At 33.9% G+C, this 20,430-nt stretch overlaps 2 protein-coding genes across 5 annotated transcripts in view; one reads left to right on the top strand and one right to left on the bottom strand.

Moving 5' to 3' along the window:
* The window catches only part of CEP85L (centrosomal protein 85 like), a 185,073-nt gene that overhangs the window by 105,878 nt on the left and 58,765 nt on the right, over positions 1–20,430 (top strand). The window lies entirely within an intron of this gene.
* On the bottom strand, positions 1,682–11,708 carry PLN (phospholamban). The gene is made up of 2 exons (XM_020899708.2): positions 11,599–11,708; positions 1,682–4,246 (listed from the first exon to the last, which is right to left on the bottom strand). Exon 2 carries the CDS (start codon positions 4,156–4,158, stop codon positions 4,000–4,002), a length of 159 nt encoding a protein of 52 aa, XP_020755367.1. The 5' UTR covers positions 4,159–4,246; positions 11,599–11,708; the 3' UTR covers positions 1,682–3,999.

Below are 20,430 nucleotides of genomic sequence, written 5' to 3' on the forward strand. Positions count from 1 at the left end.
CTTGGAGCTTCCAAATATCTTTAAAGTTCTCATCTTTCTTGTTTCTTAGGTCTCTTTAAAAAATTGACTTCTTTTTAGTCTAATTTTTGTATAAAGGGAAGAGCCTTAATAATAATTGTCCCATTGATAAATTGTGAGAATGTGTTGTTCAATGACAGCTGTTTGTCACTGTGAAGAAAAAACAAAACATTTTACAGCCAAGAAAAGGAATTTGGCTGAGAGTCACAATCTAACATCGCCATAAATTTATCTAGAACTTTTGTAGCTGTCAGGATGTTTTATCTCATTTGCTCAGAGCCTCCTTACTCCTTTTACTCCCTCAAAAGATTAGTATTGGGACATGGAAGTGTTTCTCTTCTTAGAACTCAGTCCTGAACGTTTACTGAGCCAGCCTCACAGTCTTATTTGCATGGTGTTCCTTGTTTCTCATAGCTCCTTACTAAATTAACTAGAATACAGGTGGTGTAGAACTCTGAAGCATTTCCCCTTGTGAATGAAGAGAAGCATCGGCGTCCTCAGTTGGTTAGGATATAGGTCTCCATGTGCAATGTCCACCGTAGTCTTTTCTTTCCCCTACATTAGCGGCTCTTTTCCCACCTTCGCCTAAAGCTGTCTAACCCTACAAAAACTGTGACATAAGAGGAAAACAAACAGCAGACTCTTAGCTTCTCTGGAAAGACTGTATCCTTTTCTAAGCCCCTTTTGCATTTCTTTTTTGGGGATGGGGAGAGGGGTGGGAAGGAAATGGAGGATGTGTATTTCTACACACAACATGATCCATTGAATGCCTGTAAGCTCACAGTGGATCTTCCAGACAGAAGTGAAGGAGTGGTCTCTCTATTGACAAAGTAGCTCTTCTCTTCTCTTATATCCTGTAGGATGTTTCTGAGTTCTGGGTTGCAGTCATTAAAAAGAGTAAGATAAAATTTTGTGCTTGTTTTAAACAAGGAGGGGCTTGATCATCCAGGATATTGACACCTAATGGTTTCAACATATTTTACTGGTAGATTTCTCCTGTGTAAATGAAAAATATAAATATTTAGTAGAACGACTTAAATGACTTGGTTTTTGTCTTAACATGACATAAGAATGGTTTATTTTTAATGTGAGAGCATTTTATGTATTCTATTACATTCTCTGAAAAGAAAGTTTTCTCGTTTTTTTTTTTTGCACCGTTTTTTCTTTTTCTTTTTTTTTACTGTTTAAGATAATTTTACATAACTGTATTGAAAGATGTGAATACTGAGACACTCTCAACAGATTGACTATGACATTATGACATTCACTAGGTAACTAAAATGCATATAATTTCTTTTTGTTATATGTTTTAATGAATAAAATTATTAATGTGTGTGTTTGACTTTTTCCAAGCTGTCATCTTTTCTATATAGTATTGGCATATAATCTTTAGACATTTTAAAGTGTGCTGTTACTTAGAAGAGCAAATTGTTTTGAAACTTTACTGTTTTCTCACTATGCTAGAAGACTCAAAAATAATCAAAGGATAAATAATTTCTAGCTAGTAGGAAATTCATTGTTTTATGTATGTCTGCCCTCTTGTGTCTCTACTAGGAAATTTTGATCTTATTTGGGGAAAGTTACTGAAAACAGCTTACAAAATCAAAACTGCTTATAGATAGATTGTTTTATGGTTGTATCAATCATGAGCAATTTCACTGAGTTCAAGAAGGTTCATTTTAATGTAGGTGATTTGAATTAAATAAACATTTTGAACCAAATAATATAAAAGGCAACATTAAACATTTAAAAAATAGTTCCATTTTGGTTCCCTGTAAAGTAAGGTTAGAATTTATTCTACAGTAGAAAGTATTTGAGCATTTGGTATATAAGTTTTTTAAATACATAATTCATTGTATCTTACTCTTTACAGATTATGATAAGCTGAATAAATAAGTTCCATTTTAAGAATGAGTATTTATTTTACAATATAATCTGAGTTACAGTATTCTGTAATCCTTAAGTATAAGGTTTTAATTTCTGTTAAAGGCAGAATGAAAAACAAAACAATTCTTTATTTCTGTTTGACTTTGGAAAAGCTCCATAACCTCACAGTTTATGATTTAAAGTTGATATTTGTAATGAACAACATAATGAAAAGGCTAGAACCTGTTATTTCAAAATTTCCACTTGTTTTTAGGATCATTGCAGCTAATTAATTATAGAACTTGGTTACTTTTTGCCTGGGTAATTATTGACACCAGTTAAGTGAATGCATTAATTACTTCTGATTTATAAACTCTTCTGGTTGATATTAGGGATATCCGACCCATAGATGAGCCTTCACTTAAGAAATCCCTCTCTCAGTATGAAACCTCTGTTCTCAGATTCTAACAGTAAACCAACATTATCCCCCTTTCTATCTCCAGTACCTCTCAGGGATTTAAAAAAAACAGTAATATTTCTTTCACTATTTTGTTAGTAGCATTTGTGTTATAAGCTATAGTTAAGAATGACTTTTCTAATTTTTTTTTTGCCATGTTTTGGCAAATTTTGTAGTAAATTACATATTCTTTGTCTGCTCCTTTAATAATTACTGTATCGGTAGTATGTCTTTAACTGTAATTAAAATTGTTGAATTATATAATATAGATGTAAACTGTTTCAGACTTAATGTTAAACTAAGTCAATGTACCAAATTTTGGTGAATATATTTTCCACACCAGGTTTTGCTTCTGTTTTATGAGTTGTTTGAAGATATATTTAAATGACCAATTTTTACTTCTATTGTTCTATGAGTAGTTGGAAGATATTTTTAAATGAAGGGAAACTTGAAATGTATTCAGCAAGAAAATCATTGTAGATTAGTGTTGCTGGTTAGTGTAGTGAGTGGCTTACCACATAGGTGTTTACGACCTGGTTGATAGATTAAGGAAAATAACTACACCCTATCATGAACAGTAGTGGGATAAAAATTTTACTTCAAAATTTAAGAATTTGTTGATTTCAGAGAGAGAGTTAAAATTTTTATTTTCTAATGCTTGAAGTAATATTTTTTCTTTTATTCTTTTGCTTGCCTACAATGAGTGTGAGATTAAAATAGAATACAACCTGTAAAATCATTCTAATCTTAAAATTTTATGATTCCAGTGGCAAGTTATGTGCTCTAACTCAGGTAATTAGCTATAGTGCTTTAAATGAAGATTAGGTACTATTCTATTAGTGTATTAGTAGTTATGGCTAATCATGCTGTCAGATGTTAAATTAACCAACAGTTTTTGTCTGTTGATCATAAAGTCCTGGTGAGAACAGATTTATGGTTTACCTGCACATATTAAAATTTTGTAATTCTTTGAGAAAATTAGTTGTTTTATTTATCTAAGGGTATGGTCCTTCTTGGTTTTACTTGATTCTCATAAACTTAAAATATTAGGGTATTGTAGAAAAAGTATAATTTCTGTTTTAGAGTGTAGGGTCTTGATAGAGTTACTATGGAGACTTCTGTGTGATGATAAACAAGGTAACAGATAGGAGGGCTATTTCAAATGATATTTCACTTGAATAATTATTTTGATATACTTGGTGAGGACCTGAAAAATACTCAATAAACCATTCAAGAGGCTTTTACAGTACAATATAAATTATATTTATCCCAAAGAGTGAATGAAGCTGATGCTTATTATATATGAAGTGAACTTATTGGCAGTGCAGTTTCAAAACTAAACTCCTAGTTCATCCTTAAGAAAGATTTGGGATGGAAACTTAAGGTCTGTTTAGAAAATTAGCAGTTACATTATGCACACTTACATTATAGTCACTTTAAAGTTAATTTTTGAAAATAAAGCCCTTCTTATGTTTACAACATCCAGCAGATGAATACGTTTGCTAACAATTTGCTCTGTTCCAAATCTCGACCTTTTCACAAAGAAATTCTTCTACTTAGGAAGTGGTCTCATATAGTATTGTTTCCCCTTCTTCATGGGATGACAGATTTTTCAGCTGATGGTGGTAAGTGACAGCACTGGAGATTGCAGCAGAACTTCAGAGAAGCATCACGATGATGCAGATCAGCAAGAGACATATTAAGATGAGACAGAAATTGATAAATAGGTTCTGGAGATTTTGACGTGCTTGTTGAGGCATTTCAATGGTTGAAGCTCTTCTTATAGCAGAGCGAGTGAGGTACTGGACTTTATCCATGGTACCAAGAAGACAGGGAGCTCGGAGTTTCAAATGCTCAAGAGAAAGATAAAAAGCTGCCAGCCAAGTGCGTCTTCTTTTAGGTAGCCTGGAATGTAAAGAGTAAATGGTTTAGGATCATAGGTTTAGGATCACATTCTCTGAACAGGTAAAACACTGTTTTGTGTTAATCCCTCTTCCTCAACCTGATTGGTATTTACGACATCAGATACCTCTATAGTCTGTGTGTGTTGCTCTGTCTGTGTCTTTTTTGGTGCTGGGACCATGATATCTTATATTTGGGGTATAGTAACTTCAGTCTTGGCCTCCTCTCAAAATGACTGGAAGTATAGTTTGGTTAGGGTGCAGCTTATCTTGGGCTGTTCCCTTGGGCCAAAGTTCTTATGTGTTATTTCATTAAGACTATTTCTCTGTGAGCACAGTTGTTCTGTGCATCATTGTATAAATAGCTCCAGAGCAAACTTTATAAAAAGAAATGCATGCAATAAATTATTCTACAGATGTTGACTTCACTCCAAAATAAAATAGTTCAAAGAGAAATGTTTTACCAGAACTATAGATTCAAATGTTTCTCATTTGTTTTGATGATTTTACAGCTTTATAGAATATACTATTTTAAGTAGCATTTTAACAGGATGATATTAAGTACTAAAGATTGTCAGACTCAGAAGGCATAGTGATAAAATTATCATTATCTCACTGTCTAACACACATAGTTGCCATTTGCAAAGGGCCTATACTTAAGAACAGTGTTTGCATTTGCTTTCTTTCAGTGCTCCCACAAGCTGTTCTGCCTAATTAATTATTTGCTGCCTGATCAATTATCTGTGCTGATTAATAAAACAAAACTTAAAACAGTACATCATTGTAGACAATTAGGTATATTCAGTAGATTAAAAATTAGCTGTAAGTTAAGTGCCCAGAGGTAATAGTTATTAACATTTGGCAACATTTGTGGTCAATCAGGATATGTCTATGTAAATTTTGAAATAAGACAAATTAAAAATGAAATTTTAAAAATAGTCATAATTAACTGCCAGAGATAATAACTGTTAACATTTCTTGATGTATCTCTGCTGATCAGGATATTACTGCCTTAGCCCAGCTGCCTGATTTCACTTTCTCCCTAGTGGCTGTACATTTCATGAAGACCCATCTCAGCCTTCAGCTCTATTTTGCAAGAGAGACTAGTGCTGAAGACAGCAGAGGGAAGAACTGAAAGAATGAGAAAGGATCTTTAGGCCTGATCTTTAGATTAGGTTAGAACTCATTTACTGTTGCAAAGACACCACGTGATATACAGTGGTTGGTTGGATTCTGTATAGTTTCAGCACTTCAGCTTGGCTCTATTGGCTGAAGACACTGTGGTCTTCTTCATAGTATTAGCCTGAGTGAGGAGATCCAAATAAAGAAATAAAGGGTTTTTCTTTTGTTCTTTAAGAAAAAAGTTCTTTAAATTGTTTCAGCTTATATTTGCTTATCGGTTTCTACTGTTGGGTAATTGTAGAGAAGATTATTACATTTTTATATAAACTTGTCTAGTCTCTTTATGTAACAGAGTACAACCTAGAAGACTGTAAAGAATTAGCATTGGTAGTTCCTATCTGAACTTAATTTTAATGAAGTTTTAGGACTTACATGGCATATGGGGCCTGAATTTTAAAGTTATTGTGAGATATAACATGGAAAAGGAAGAGCAAGCCAGTTCATCATGAAGTCTGTCCCCTCCCCTGACACTGATGAGCAGTACTTTAGTCACATGAAACGTGTCACCTTTCCATAAATACTTCATTCCCTTTTATGATTGTCTTTTGCACATGTTGTTCTGGCTCTGCCTGGAATGTCTCCCCTCCCCCTGCCTCTACCTTTGATTCTTTGCCAGGCAAACTTCAGTTAATCCTTCAGGTCCAGTTTAAATATCACTTCCTAATGAAACCTTCCATTACTCATTAAGGCAGGATTGGTTATCACCTCCGTTGGGTTTTAGTAGGGCTCTCGTGCTACCTGTATCAAGATGTGGCTAGCAGGCTGATTTGCATGCCTGTGCCCCCTGCTAGACTTCCTGTTCACGAGTATAAAAATTCACAGGTTTACTTGGTATTCTAGTGCTTAAGTGCAAAATGAGTACCATTTGAATAAATCAGTGAAGCTGAACAGTGATTTATTTATTATGATTTACTTTAATATTTTTAGAAAATTATTAATGATCAAAGATAGTGCTTTGGTTAACAGATGAACCATTTAGGTCACAGAATTTGATAAACATAATCTCCAATATTCTTCTCAAGTCTCTTTACAGATGAGGAAAGTGAGGCATAGAATATTTACTTTAGAAATTAAAACTTAAATGAACTATTGTTAGTGACTAACAGAATTAACCTGAACTGAGCTTTATACAAGTGGGTATTTGGTGTTTGTGAAATATGAAGAGGTTTGTCCTAAAGAGATGAGCTATCTGATGATGAATAATAATGGATAGACTTAAAAGATGATCTCATAATACTTCAGCCAACTATTGTCAGAAAAGTTCCTGGAGACAAATTGAGTATAAAGGAGACAACCAAGAATACTGTCTTGTTTGTTGTCAAAATTAGAAATATGTTATAATTCTAAGTAGTAACTTTATAACCTTGTGCTAAAACCAAAACAAATCCTGTTTACATGCCGAAATGTTAGGCTTTGTGTGTGCAGTATTTTGGGCCTACTTCTGTTTGACAGTGGTATGGTCTGAAATGTGTTGAGTCCTAATTCTGCTGAACTTCCAAAATCTATATGATAGTAATTAAGCCAGAATTTGTTCCTACCAGATGGGGCTTCCGGTTGTAAGTTGAGAATTGAAAAACTGTGTGTGGGCACAGCACAGTCCTATTTTTAAAGTTGTGTATGACCTTCACTCCATCATAATTTATGGCATGGTGGTCAGGTGTTTTTTTCTTTTTCCTCCTCTGTGCACACAGTCATCCTGTGAGCTTAGAACTCCTGCAGTCTTTTTTCCTTCCCTTTCTTAGTGCCAAGCTGTGAATGCAGCAGTATTGGTGGAAGAGAGAACAAACTGCAACTCTAATCCTTCAGCACATACCATGTGTCATTTTAGGCAACACTGGATGAAAGATACCGGTCAGTTTATGCAGCAGTTCTCACTTTGTAGTGAGTTCTGTTTCTTAAGGTAACATCAGATGCATCCTTGTGCAAAAGGAACCTCAACAGACCTTTGAAAACTTTTTGGTGTCTGCATTAGGTTTTGCTTACAACTGATACTTTGATGTTGTAAATGCTGAACAGTAATTCCCACCTGTAATTTAAGCACTTTGCAGAATTTACTGAACTTCTGTTTTTTTCACTACTCCCTCTGCTGAAACCATGAATCCTTTAGATTCTTTGTGGTATTCAGAATTTTGCTTCCCTTTAATTTTTGTCTGCTTGTTTATGCTTTTAGTAAAATAAACATGGGGATATTTTGTGAGTAACTTCAAGTAATACACATCTAAGACTATAGTCTGATCATTTTTTGAAAAATTTTTCCCATTAAATTGATTCAGAAGATTAGAATTCTCTATAGGTTTGAGTTACAGGATTTGTCTGTATTAGGATTATTGGAGGGTTTTATTTTTCCCCTGCTCTCCAGTCATTTTTGCACATAATCCAGAAGCAATTGTGTATGCATCTTTGTTGCTGTTGTTGTTGAATTAAATCAGAATAGTTCATCTTTAGATTTGTCATCAATCTGTTGGCATCCACAAGTTCACTTTGGTTGGATCTCTTTCCTTTTGAGATTGCCTAGTGCTAATAAACTTGGAAGTTGTATTAAAAGTTATTTTGTGACAGCAACTTTACAGAACTTTGTTGGTCCACACTGCCTATTTGAAAGAATCTTCAAACTGCTTCTGCCTGGTTGTGAAAAGAATTGTGTAAACATAAAAATCAACATATCCTCAACCCCTAGATTGATCTCTTAATGAAATGTTTCCCTTGGTTCAAAGCCCTGCCTTTAGGGAACTTCATTAAACAGCAGCGTAGAGATTTTTCTCTTTGAAATTGGCAGATTGCTGTTGCCAATCTGTAGGCTTGTCTTTAGTAACTTCGTTATGTTAAAATTAATTTATTTGCAATTAAAATACTCTTTAACCTTCAGATACTTCTTTGAGGGGAAAAGCATGTGGGGAGGAAGTTTTAAGGAAAATGAATGCCAGTTAAATGTACCTCCACTAATGAGTAAGTTGGTCCCCTCTCTCCACCCTTTTTTGGAAAAACCTGTAGGTGAAATGCATTATACAAAGCACTAGAGGTCCTCAGTTGACTACAAGTGTACTGGGATGGAGCTGTACACCCAGGCCTCATTTTGTTGTGTTTATTTGGTGCTACATGCTTCAGAATTATGTAGGGTAAGAACACTGATGGACTATTTCTGAAAATGTTCAAAAAGATACATATCTCATTTAGGTCATTGTAATTTAGAAGCATCACTTACTTGATTTAGAAGCATCACTTACTTGATTTCTAACCTTGAGATTTTCTTCTTTGCTGGTATGATCAGTACTGTGTTAATTCACACTTTTGGATGAAAGTAACTTTTCATAGCATAAATAAAGCAAGATTCCTCTGTTCAAGCACTGCAGAACAAATAGGCTTGAATATTTTAAATGGTATGATGTGAGGAGGTCAGAAATGAAACCAAGGAAAGCTAAGAATTTAATATGGAGCTGAAATAAAATATGCAAGTGTGGTTTCTGTTTATGCAAATATTCTATCTCTAGTTAATTAGTGAGATTAAGAAACAATATCAGTGTGTAACCAAACACAATTTTTGGGAAGGTTTTGAGGAGAAATTAACCTGCATTTTAGATATCAAAGCTAAATAGATTAAAGACATGAGTATTTTAGCGATGAAACAAAAATAAACTGATTGATTGTGCATGTTACTGTTCTTTAAGGTCTATGCAGTTATTTTGAATTTTGTCTTCCAAGATGTTTTGCTTAATCTTGGAAGCAAGATAAGTATACATAAGTATTATATTCCTGGCCTTTAAAATGTTCAGGAGAATATTATAAAGGCGATTAAGGACATCATGCCTCAGGCATAAATTTAACTTTAAATGAAATGGAGTGGTTTTAAATTAAAATAGAAGTTGTATCCCCTAACTTTGCCTTTTGGAGTGCCATATAGTATTTGAGGACTTTCAGTTCATTTTGTTTTGCCAGTGTCGTGATTTATTTTTAAGCCGTTGATCAGTGGATGAGGTGTGTGCGTGGTGTAGAGTCTTAAAATCTTGGCTCTTGCCAAGGCGCCACCATTTCCTAGCTTTCTGACCTTGGGCAGTTCACCTTTTTGCATCTGTTTCCTAAACTGTAAAATAGAGATGGAGTGTCAAACATTTGGGAATTAAGAGGATCAAATGAAATATTTGTGGATGGTACATTTAGAAAATTGTTAAAGAAGAAGGAAATTTTAATTAACTGTTTCTAGGATTGGTAAGAAATATACAGGCTAATTTAGATACTCTAATTTTTACTTAAAATGTTAATACATTACATAATAAATATTTTACCTAGTATATTAAAATTCTTTGGGGGAACTGTTTTGTTCATTCAAATATTCTTCTATCTGCAATTAATTAGTGAGATTAAGAAATAATATGTAACCAAATGCAATTTTTCTGGAACATTATTTTCCTTTATGTTCACTGGAATACTGTTAAAATAATTTTGATGTTTGAGTTTTAGGAGATGATAGTGACACAACTCTGCTTAGTTGAGTAAAGTACTCTAGCTCTTACATGTGTTTTTAAAACTCACTCAGTTTTTCACAATTTAAACATATTTCACATTTCTTCTACTTTATTTCATCAGACTTTTTCTTAGCACTTAAACTGCATGAAACAAAGACAGTATTTAAATTTCAGCTTATGAAAGAGATGAACTAGTTAGGACATAATGGTTTGACACCATGTTTGAGATTTGGATAACAGTCACTAAACTATGTAATTTCTGTTAATCTGGACACATGAAGGATAACTTTAATAGAATTTCTGCTCTTTCTAGAAAGTAACAACTTTGTGGAGCAATTATGTAATGTGAAATTCTGGTATTATAAAAGAACTTGGGAACACCTCATTTGAAGTGTGAGAATGTAATTTGATGGATATTTGAGTAAAAATGTACAAATCTGCCCAAATAAAACACCTACACTGAGTGACTCTTGTGTAATATCAAAGGAAAAATGTTTTATGAATATAAGGATACTTAGAGGCACTTGACGAAAATTAGAAAGTCATGCTTTTAGATGCCTTAAGGAAAGCTGCTTATGGAATTATACAAAGTTCTTATCTCTTAAAAGCAGTAGAGTTAACATTTGTCTTAAGAACTTAGAATTCTAGAATTAGATTTTATTTTGGCATATATAAAAATAAAACTAATGAAATAAAATCAATGTAGTATCCTTTATGCCCTGACTAGAAGTTAAGAATGAAAACACATTTTGTATATTAAATTAAGGATAGAGAGTGGAAAAGAATATAAGCAGAAGTTATAAAATTTATGATGGCATCTCCATTCCTGTGCATTTTTTTTTTCATACTCCTCCCCACCTTCTAAATGCCAGAGAGGAAACACTGGAGGACAGTAACTTAATAAAAATATATTCATTAATAGGCAGAATAAACATTCATTTTATCAAATTCACTCAAATGATATTCTTAGGAATATTTGTACTACCAAAATAACAAGCATATGGCAATTATATTTAAAATAAAGAAATTAATGTTCTGTAACATTAGAATTTTACATATTTTTGACGAGTGTTTTGAAATGTCCAAAGTTTTAGCTTATGATTTAATATTGAATTTAATGTAATCAATTTATTGAAAACTTTTTTTTGAATAGAAGCAGACTAGACTTTGTAAAAGTAGTTTGTGATATATTTCTTAAACTCTACTTTGTTAATATTCACTATAGAGAATCAGAATAATATTGGAGTAGTCATGCTAGTAATGTGTATTTTGTACCATCACACAACTGTTCATAGTATTCTGGATGTAAGTAGACAGTCCAGTCCCACCCTACTTCTCAGCAGAGTAACACATAGCAAAATAAAACCATTATTTTTGCATAGAGAAATCAAATCACCACTAGTACCAAACATGGTAACATAATTGAAAGATTTTAATTGGCAGAAATTTACTTTTGAACAGCAAAATAAAAGTGAAAGTTAAAAAGACAAACCAGTAACCACCATCAAAGATGAATGCTACCTTTATAATTTCTAAGTTGTCTTATTCTTTCTATCACTGATTAGATAAACATTTATTTAGAAATTAAGCTTTATGTCAGTCAGACATTTTATTTAAATTTGAACTGAAATTTATAAAATATGATAAACTCTTTTTTAAAAGTTCAGTGTTTGAGTTATAGAAAGTGCCATAATCAGTTTAATCTGTTTCTTACCTTGGCTGTTGTGATGATCACAATATAGAATACTGTGAGTTACATGAAGGGTTATCCGACGTTTAGCTGGAAAGTTTTCTGACTGTTACCAGAGTTATGGGAACAATTGAAGTAGGTGGAGAAGAAAAAGTGTTCTAGGGAGGTCTTATGATGTCACACAGGAATTCTGAAGTTATGATTGGTTAGCCATAGTCTTATCACAGCCAAACATTTTAGAATGTCATTTATCTTAACCTTAGGTATAGAAAGGTCATTAACACTTTGTGCTTCATTTTTTTGTTTTTAACTTTAAAAAGCATATGGGAGATAAGTGAAAAAGTCAGTTCGAAGTGGTAGAAAGTGGTAGAAAGCTCTTTTTTAACGGTTCATGCATCTTCAGGCTCAGAAGTAATTATAATCTGAGGGTGATAATGTTAAAGAACTAAAATTGTTAAAGCAATAGGAATTTTAATAGAGTGAGAATAGTAATACTGACTTAAGCCAAACAGCTTTCATTGAGTTGTTGTTGCTATACTGAACCTTCATAATGTTAGCTTGTAACAAGATAATAATTAAATTGCCACAGAATCACATTTCATATTTTTTCCTGACTTATTTTCTTCTTTTCTCATACCTATTTGTATATGGGGGAGAGAGTATGTGTGAGAAAACCAGAATGAGAAATCTTTGGTTTTAAAAAATTAGCTTTATCTTGTAGTTAAAGTAATAACTAAGAAATGTATTTAGTTCACTTTTGTTTTTTCAATTAGTGCTCTAAAAATAACAATGTATTTATGAACATTAATTCTCATTATTTAAACTGATAGATATCACCCCAAGAAAAGTTGTTTTCAAATTTAAGTATTTAGGTTTTTTAACCAGTTGCAGTAAATTGCCATAAAATCTTACTAAAATTCCAGTAAGCTGACAGTATCAGGAGTAACTTTCTAGCCAAAAAGATGTAATCCCACATAACTGATCAGTGGCATCCTAGTTAATGATACTTTATTGATGGTAGATGTGCATGTGTTTGGAAATGTAAGTAGTATTTCTAAAAGGGTGTGCCTGATTTAATGCAGTAGTAGTTTTCCTGAAATTTACTATGTAAATGAAATTTTAGTAACTGAAATGATCTTTTGAACGTCTGAGAATAGAAAAGAATTCCTTTGACAAACCAGGCATTGTTTTCCTGTTTGTTTTTTTCCCCAATTTTTTTGTTTATACATTACATTAACTTAAAATCACCACTCCTCCAAATTCTGATTCTTAAATCTCGACTGTAATTCTGGAGAAGCTCCTTGTTATTTTTAATTTTTAAAATGCTTACAGCAAAGTGAACTCAGCCTGCTTCACTTTCTTATGGGTAACTAAAATCTTTTGCAGCAGCTGCTTATGTGTCCTTAAATGGAGATGATTTTGGCTTCCTCCAAAGAAAGATAAATCCTTTGCTAAAACAAATCTCTTGTTATTTAAAGAATCGGCTAAAACGATCAGAGAAATAATGTTCAGCAAAGGCCCTCTGTGAACATTGCTAAGGGAAAATTTTACAGCTTAAAAGGAAAACCTGAAATTAAGTAAATTGCATGAACGTTTGACATTTTGCTCAGTGCTATTCAAGCATTTTTTCTGTCAATCCTTACATAATAAGGATCTCTGATTATTACCAATTGCTAGTGATTACCAGCATACAAAACCTAGGTACTTGAAATACAACCCTAACGTGATTTATAGTAATTTGTCAAATATGACATAGCTGCTAAGTGACAGACTGACGGTTCAGATTTGGACCTCTTTAGTTATAATTCTCTGATAGGTTGGCATGTTGCGGGGCGGCGGGGGGGGTGGGGAGGGGTTGTAGTATAACATGGATATGCGTTTCAGAGAGTAGTATTTATCAACTAAGAAATTTTAAGATGGAAATAGATGAATTATTAAAAACAAACTATTTTTAGCAAGTCTACTTTAAGTTTGCCTACATATTCATTTGAAAATCAACCTTAGAGGATAGATCACTGTAGTATGAGCACCTCTCGTTCTAAGAAAATAGTATTAGTGATACTTAACTTGTATAAAGTAAGAAACTACCACAAACTGAATAAAGTATGGCCTAGATATTTCACATGTTGGCACATTTGCTCACAAAGCCTATATAGGTTGACACACACACGTGCGCACACACACACACGTACACCCAGAAGGATATTAACAAAGTGTGTGTGTTTAGAGTTGGAAAGAGGAGATAAAAATTTACTTTCAGATTTGTGCAAGAGTGGGGAGCTTCTGTGTCTACCGTTTTCCTTTGGTTTAGCTACCGTAGCTGCTGCTAATCATCCTTGTTAGTCTAAACGGAGCTCTAGGAAGTGTTACGTCTTCCTTTTAGGCTGATTGCCTAAACAGAAAGTTGTATACTAGGAGCTTTGGTGAATTACAGAATAATCAGTAGATATTTCCTCAGAAATTCCACTATGATGATCTAGAAAGTGTTTTTAGAGGTGCTTTGTCAGAATCTTCATTTGGGGTCAGACTATAGTCTGAATCCGTTTTTGGTATATACGACCTTATACAAACTTCTTTAAGCTGCCTTATCTGTGGGATGGGTTTGTTATGAGGATTTTCCTAAGATGAAATATGTATATAATGACTGTTAGAGATCTTGCAAAACAGCGTCCATTTAGTGTCAGTACTTATTTTCCTTTTGAAGATGATTCTTACAGCCCATGGGTAGAGTTCAGTGCCCTTTGAACTTGGATAGGAAAAATGTTAAAGATCTTTGTTTTTACTAAACTCTGAATGAGAGTTAGCCTTTCCTCAGTTGTATGTTTACTGTCACCATAGCAGTCTTAGATAATTTCATATAGAACAGTTGCAGCGTGTAGCTTGAAATACTATTCATATTCAAACCACTTGAAATCATGCAATTAAGCTGCCTGTAATATTGTTATTTAATGAATTAATAAAGAAGAACAGAAAAGAAAAAAGGAAATAAAGCAGAAATATTACAACATAAATTTGTTTTGGTATAATTTCTTTTTCTAATATGTTTCTCATTATTTTAAGTTTTATTTTAAAACAGTTCTGAATTTACAGAATTAGTGCAAATATATGGACAGAGGAGCCTGGTGGGCTGCAGTCTATGCCTCAAAGAGTCGGGCATGACTGAGCGACTAACACTTACTTACTTACTATAATAAAGAGAGCTCCTGTATACCCCACACCTGGCTTCCCCTGTTGACATAGCCTACACCAGTATGGTACATTTATCACAACAGTTGTACCAATGTTGATACTTTGTTGTAAGCAAAACCCATTTTTTTCAGTTTTCCCTGGTGTTCCTTTTCTTTTCCAGGATTTTTTCCAGGACACCAGGTTACATTTAATAGTCATGTCTCCTTTGGCCCCCTTGGTTGTGACCGTTTCTTACAGAACGTCCAGAGTTGGGGCTTGCCTGATGTTTTTCTGATGGTGAGGCTGGTTGATGTGTTTTTGAGAGGAAAATCAGAGAGGGAGAGTACCATTTTCACCACATACCGAGTGTACATACCTATCAGCATGACTTACCAGTGTTGTTAACCTGGACCCCCTGGCTGAAGTGAAGTATTCGTCAAGTTTCTCCATGGTAAAGTTACTCTTTCCCCTCTCCTTCCTTCTTTTACTTTCCAGAAGAAAGTTACTGTACACAGCCCACAGTTATGCTTCCCTACCTTAGGAGTGGAGTGTCTATAAAAATTACTTGGCATCCTGTGTATTTTATGATATTAAAAACATAAAAACAGATCAGTCAGCTTCAGCCACCTGCCAGAAAAAGTCCATGGCACAGAAAGTTACGGAGTCCTGTGTTGGAGGCGGTTTCTGTCATTGTATGGGGCAGCCCTTTTTGGAAAGTAGACTGACAGGCGAAAACCGAGATCTCCTAGTTTGCTTTTTTAGGTCCTGCTTCTCCAGCTCGTCTCTTATCACATTCCTTTGTATCCTGTGCCCTGTGCAGCTGCCTGCGGCTATTTGAACAAGCTATTGTTCTATTTTAAGCCTCCTCACTTTTTGTAGGAATGCCCTCCTTACTAACCTGTGTCCCCATTAAAGTGCTGTTGCAGTTTACGTCTTCTGTGCAGCCCTCTCTTTCTTACGATAAACACTTTTGCATGTACCCCTATTGTTATCTATCTCATTTTATTGTGTTTAGAAATGTATCTGCCTAAACTAAATTGCAAGCTCTGCTGATCCAATAACTCATGTTTATATCCTCTTTATTCCTTATAGTATTATTACCTAGTATAGCACCTTGCTCGGAGCAGTTCTTAGATACTGATTGAATGGATGATTGGATGAGTGAATTAATAACAGAGGAACCAGGAAAGATTGCATGGTGGTACTGAATGTTTCTGCAGAAGTCTTATAGGCACTTAAAAAAAAACTTACAAATTTTAAAGCTCATTGTGGGGGAAGAAAATAATTGGGAGAGATTGGCAATAAGAGTACAGTAATTGAGAAAGTAACTTTCTTGTCTTTTAAAAATGATGTAAATATATTTGTATAGTAAGAGTGAGGGAACACTGAAGCATAAGCCTATACTTCCTAAATTGAATCTCTATATAAATTTTTTAAAAACTTTATTTTCTGTGCTCATTTGATTCATAATAATTCATGGTGTTTTATGTACTCAACATTGCAAAGCCTGCTTTTATTTATGTAATTACTAGTTTTATTAGTTTTAATTTAATTTTAATAGTTAAAAAAATAAGTACCTCTAAATTTACCACCTAAACAAATGCCAAATTAAAAAAAATTTTTTTAATGTGGACCATTTTAAAAACCTTTATTGAATTTGTTACAGTATTGCTTCTGTTTTATGTTTTGCTTTTTTGGCCACGAGGCATGTGGAATCTTAGTTCCCCAACCAGGGATCAAACCCCTTGGTTTGGAAGGCAAAGTCTTAAGCACTGTACCACCAAGAGAGTCCCCCAAAATTGGGCTATTGACGTATACCTAAATAGCTTTATGATCTTGCCCATATTCCCCCTGTTTTCTGCTCCCAGGTAAATGATTAGTCTGATTTCTAGGTTAATTTCTTTACATTTGTTTTTCTAGTTTTGTAGCATTTTTAATTAGGTATTCTCTAAAGTTTTGTTTTGTTTTTTTTTTTTGAGATTTTACTTTTTTGAAAGGAAATTATGATGTATAAAGTGAGTCCCAGGAGGCTCAGTGGTGAAGAATCGGTTTGCAATGCAGGAGCTGTAGGAGACGCGGGTTCGATGCCTGGGTTGGGAAGATCCCCGGAATAGGAAATGGTAACCCACTCCAGTATTCTTGCCTGGAAAATTCCGTGGATGGAGGAGCTTGGCAGGCTACAGTCTTTGGAGTCGCAAAGAGTCAGACATCAATGAGCACACACACACATGATGTATAGAATCTTTTACACTGAGTGTTTAAACTCCAAGTGTAGTGGTGTGTGGAAGCAAAAGACCTTTCAAGGTAGACCTGTTTTATTTTTTTATTCCTTTCTGGAAACTTTTTTGACAAGAAGAAAATTTAAGTTGTGACAGAATTAAAGCATTTTAATACTTAAATATGTAATACAGTAAAATGCAAGTTTTGAATAAATTTTTGTGATACTTGAAAGAAAAGGAACTTTTCTGGGTTAGACCCCCAGGATTTTACTGAAGTCTTAAGGATTTTGTTCTATTGAAAGTTTTAGAAATTACTGCATTAAATTTTAAAGCTACCTAAAGAAGAATTAGTTGAAAAAACATCTAAGAGAAAAAATGATAAGAATAGTAGTCTGTGACTTAGGGGATGGGGAAGTGCCTAAAGTCGTAGAGAAGAGAGAATAGGAGTTATTCAAGTTGGGGGTAAAAAAAGATCAATACTAAAATAACTTATAAAACTTAAGGGAAGGTAGATTTTGCTTTAGAAATTGACCTGTCAGATGCTTGAAAGCTAAACCATTTTATTTTTTTTAAATAAATGCTGAATTCTGGACAGACTCTTGCCTTATTAAATATTAATAGCCCAATTAGCAATGGGGAAGAGTTTGACATTAAGAGAATCCAGTTAGTTTAAAGGAAGTGCTTGTCATGTAGGTTTGCACAATTTGGGAGAAATTTATGAAGCACACCCTAAGTGATGGAAAGAAATGCTGTAGCATGCTCTGTGGCTTTTTAAAGGAATTTGTCTATCAATAAACAAGTAATGTACAGATAAACATTAAACATTTGGAAGTTAACCACTAGTGCAAGATAACACTAGGAGGACAAGAAAATTCAGGATTGAGAGTCAAATTAGCACCAATATGATTTCTAAGAGAGCTACATATTTTATACAAAAGAAGTTGACAGAACTGAAGCCAAAGTAAGAAATGGAAAATCTCATTCACACACATACACATAACAGCCATAGGCGAGCCTCAGGTCTCCAGATACTTGCTTCAGAACTCTGTAGACCATGAGGTTATTCCTTTGTTAGGAAGATTCCAATCCAATTCAAAGATTTGTAGACCCTGGGGTACCCCACCCCTGTTACATTCTTTATCTTTTGCTCTGCACCCAGTGTTTGAGCTCCTTGCATTCCCAGTCTCTTTGTTGGCATCATTATTTGTCATCCAAAATGGAAATTTGGGACCGATCCTTGTTTCTGTCTTCTCACAGACTCTTGTCCACTAGGAAATCAAATGCAGATTGCGGATTCAAAATCTGTGTTCCCATGGCCTCATCAGCTCTCCTCTGAGCTTTTATATAACCTACTGTCTTGACCCTCTCCTGTTCTTTACCCTGATATCCAAGTTGCCTTCTCACGGGGAAATTTGGTTGTCACATGCTGAGAACTTTTCTTTATTATCAGCGTGTCCCTCAAAATTAAAAACCCAAATTTTACAGGCATTGCATGCAGAGGTTTTTCCTAATTTGGTGTTGCCATCTACTCCTAACTGTATTCGACAGCTCTGCCATTTGTGTGTTTTATGTCTCCTATCTGGAATCTATTCCTTTCTTTCTTGCCTTTATTATTCACAAATGTGTAGGGAGAAGCCTTTTGGTTTGTTCTTAATTTTTAATTGCATAAGTATTAAGTATCCCTTACAATTTAGGAAACTCAGAAAAATCAGAAGTTGGAGGGGTACTTTATATGTTTATTAGGTATTTATTTTTTCTTTGCATACATTTCATGAATGGGGGCTGATTTATTTTTTCTTTACTCCTCATACTACTTATCCCATAGAAGTTAAGGATAATGGACATTTTAAATATTTTTTGCTGTTACAAATGAGCTTGTAAAGGGCTAAATCAAAGGAAGTTATGGAATACAAATGCAAGTGACACTTGAGTTTTTAGCATAGATGCATTCTTGAAAAGGTTATGTAAAATGGATTTTGATATGTAGAGTTTGTGTTTATCTTATAAAGCAAGATGACCCAGCAGAAAAGATTGATAAGCCCAACTTTCTAATGTGCAGATGTTAAGTTTTTATCAGCAGTTTAATGCATTGAGAATTGTACATGTTGTACACTGTTTTGATATATTTCAGTAAGTCTGTACTTCCTCCTTAACCCATCTCCAGATTAAAAGCTTATATAGCACAGCAAAAGGATGTGAACATGTCATCATCTGCTGTTTTCATTTGCCCTTGAGTTGGTCAGAGGAAGTGAGTAGGTTCCAGGACCTCCGTTAGCATTGCTAAGATCAAGAGCATACTTTAGGCAAACTTGGTTGTTCAGGCTTCCCTGTTAAACTATTTGTTTTTATAGGTTTATTGCTTAGTTGGGGCCATAGATATCTGAAGAGTTGATTGTTGACTCCAGCATTACTATGTCAGTTTTTAAAATCTAACTTGAAAACATAAAATATCTAAAAATTCAGTGTTTGAATTATGATGAATCTGTGTGCTGAATGAGAATCAAAAAGTGCTCTTGAGACTTTACACGTACAGAATAGAAGTACAACATAGTCACTGAAGACTTTTTTTCCCAAATGTATGTCTAAAATGCAAACTAAAATTAGTTATGTAGATTACTCAAAGGTTTCCTGGGTCTGAGAGAAATGAGGCTGAACCTCAAGGTTTGGAAAGCATCATTTTTATTCAAGTGTAAGTTTGTTGATTAATCTTCAAACTATGATCTTTAGAGTGTATACATATCTTTTTTATTATATATGTCATTGCTATAAAATGTTAATAGAGGTTTTAAGTAATGATAATTTCAGGGGTGGTAACCTTTTGAAGTTTGTAAATTTTTAGATTGCTTAATATTTAGCAAATATTACCAGATTCTGTGTTGTATACCAAGAGTTTTAAAAGAATAAGGCCAGGCTTATCATGATGCAGACTAAACTGGGATAGGAACCACTGTCATAAGTACTGTCATAATGCTCTAATTGCAGTGCCTGTCTGTGCTGTTCAGAATAATTTTGGGTTTTTTTTGAAACCTGAGAAACATACTTGAGGGATCATCGTTAGTCATTCTCTTTTTGTTGATTGTGTGCCATGGTCTAAGGAATGAACTAGACTCTGGGCATTACCACAAAAAATTTTAAAAATCTCTAACATTGCTGGTGCTGATACTTTTTAGAGAAATATGTGAAGGGATGTTTAAATTGAGCAGCAGTCAACTGGCCTCTCTAAACTCAACAGTTTTACTCTGAGATTACCCATTGTTGACTCTTGAAATATATATATATTTTTTAAAAAACTGTTTTTAACATATGAAAGAAGAAAGTACTTAATGGCCCTAACTTCACTGTCAGAAAAGAAAAAAGTAGTATATGTATGCCAGGCAAAGTCAGTTAATCCCAACTGATATAAAGTAGAAGCCAACTCCCTGTCTCCTCACAAGATAACCATCATTCATAATTCCTTTTGTGTCCTTTT

Source organism: Odocoileus virginianus, chromosome 19 (genome assembly GCF_023699985.2).
Source record: "Odocoileus virginianus isolate 20LAN1187 ecotype Illinois chromosome 19, Ovbor_1.2, whole genome shotgun sequence".
NCBI lineage: Eukaryota > Metazoa > Chordata > Mammalia > Artiodactyla > Cervidae > Odocoileus > Odocoileus virginianus.

Excerpts from the sequence above, each read along its gene's own strand:
- PLN (XM_020899708.2), bottom strand. The coding sequence starts at position 4,158 with ATGGATAAAGTCCAGTACCTCACTCGCTCTGCTATAAGAAGAGCTTCA.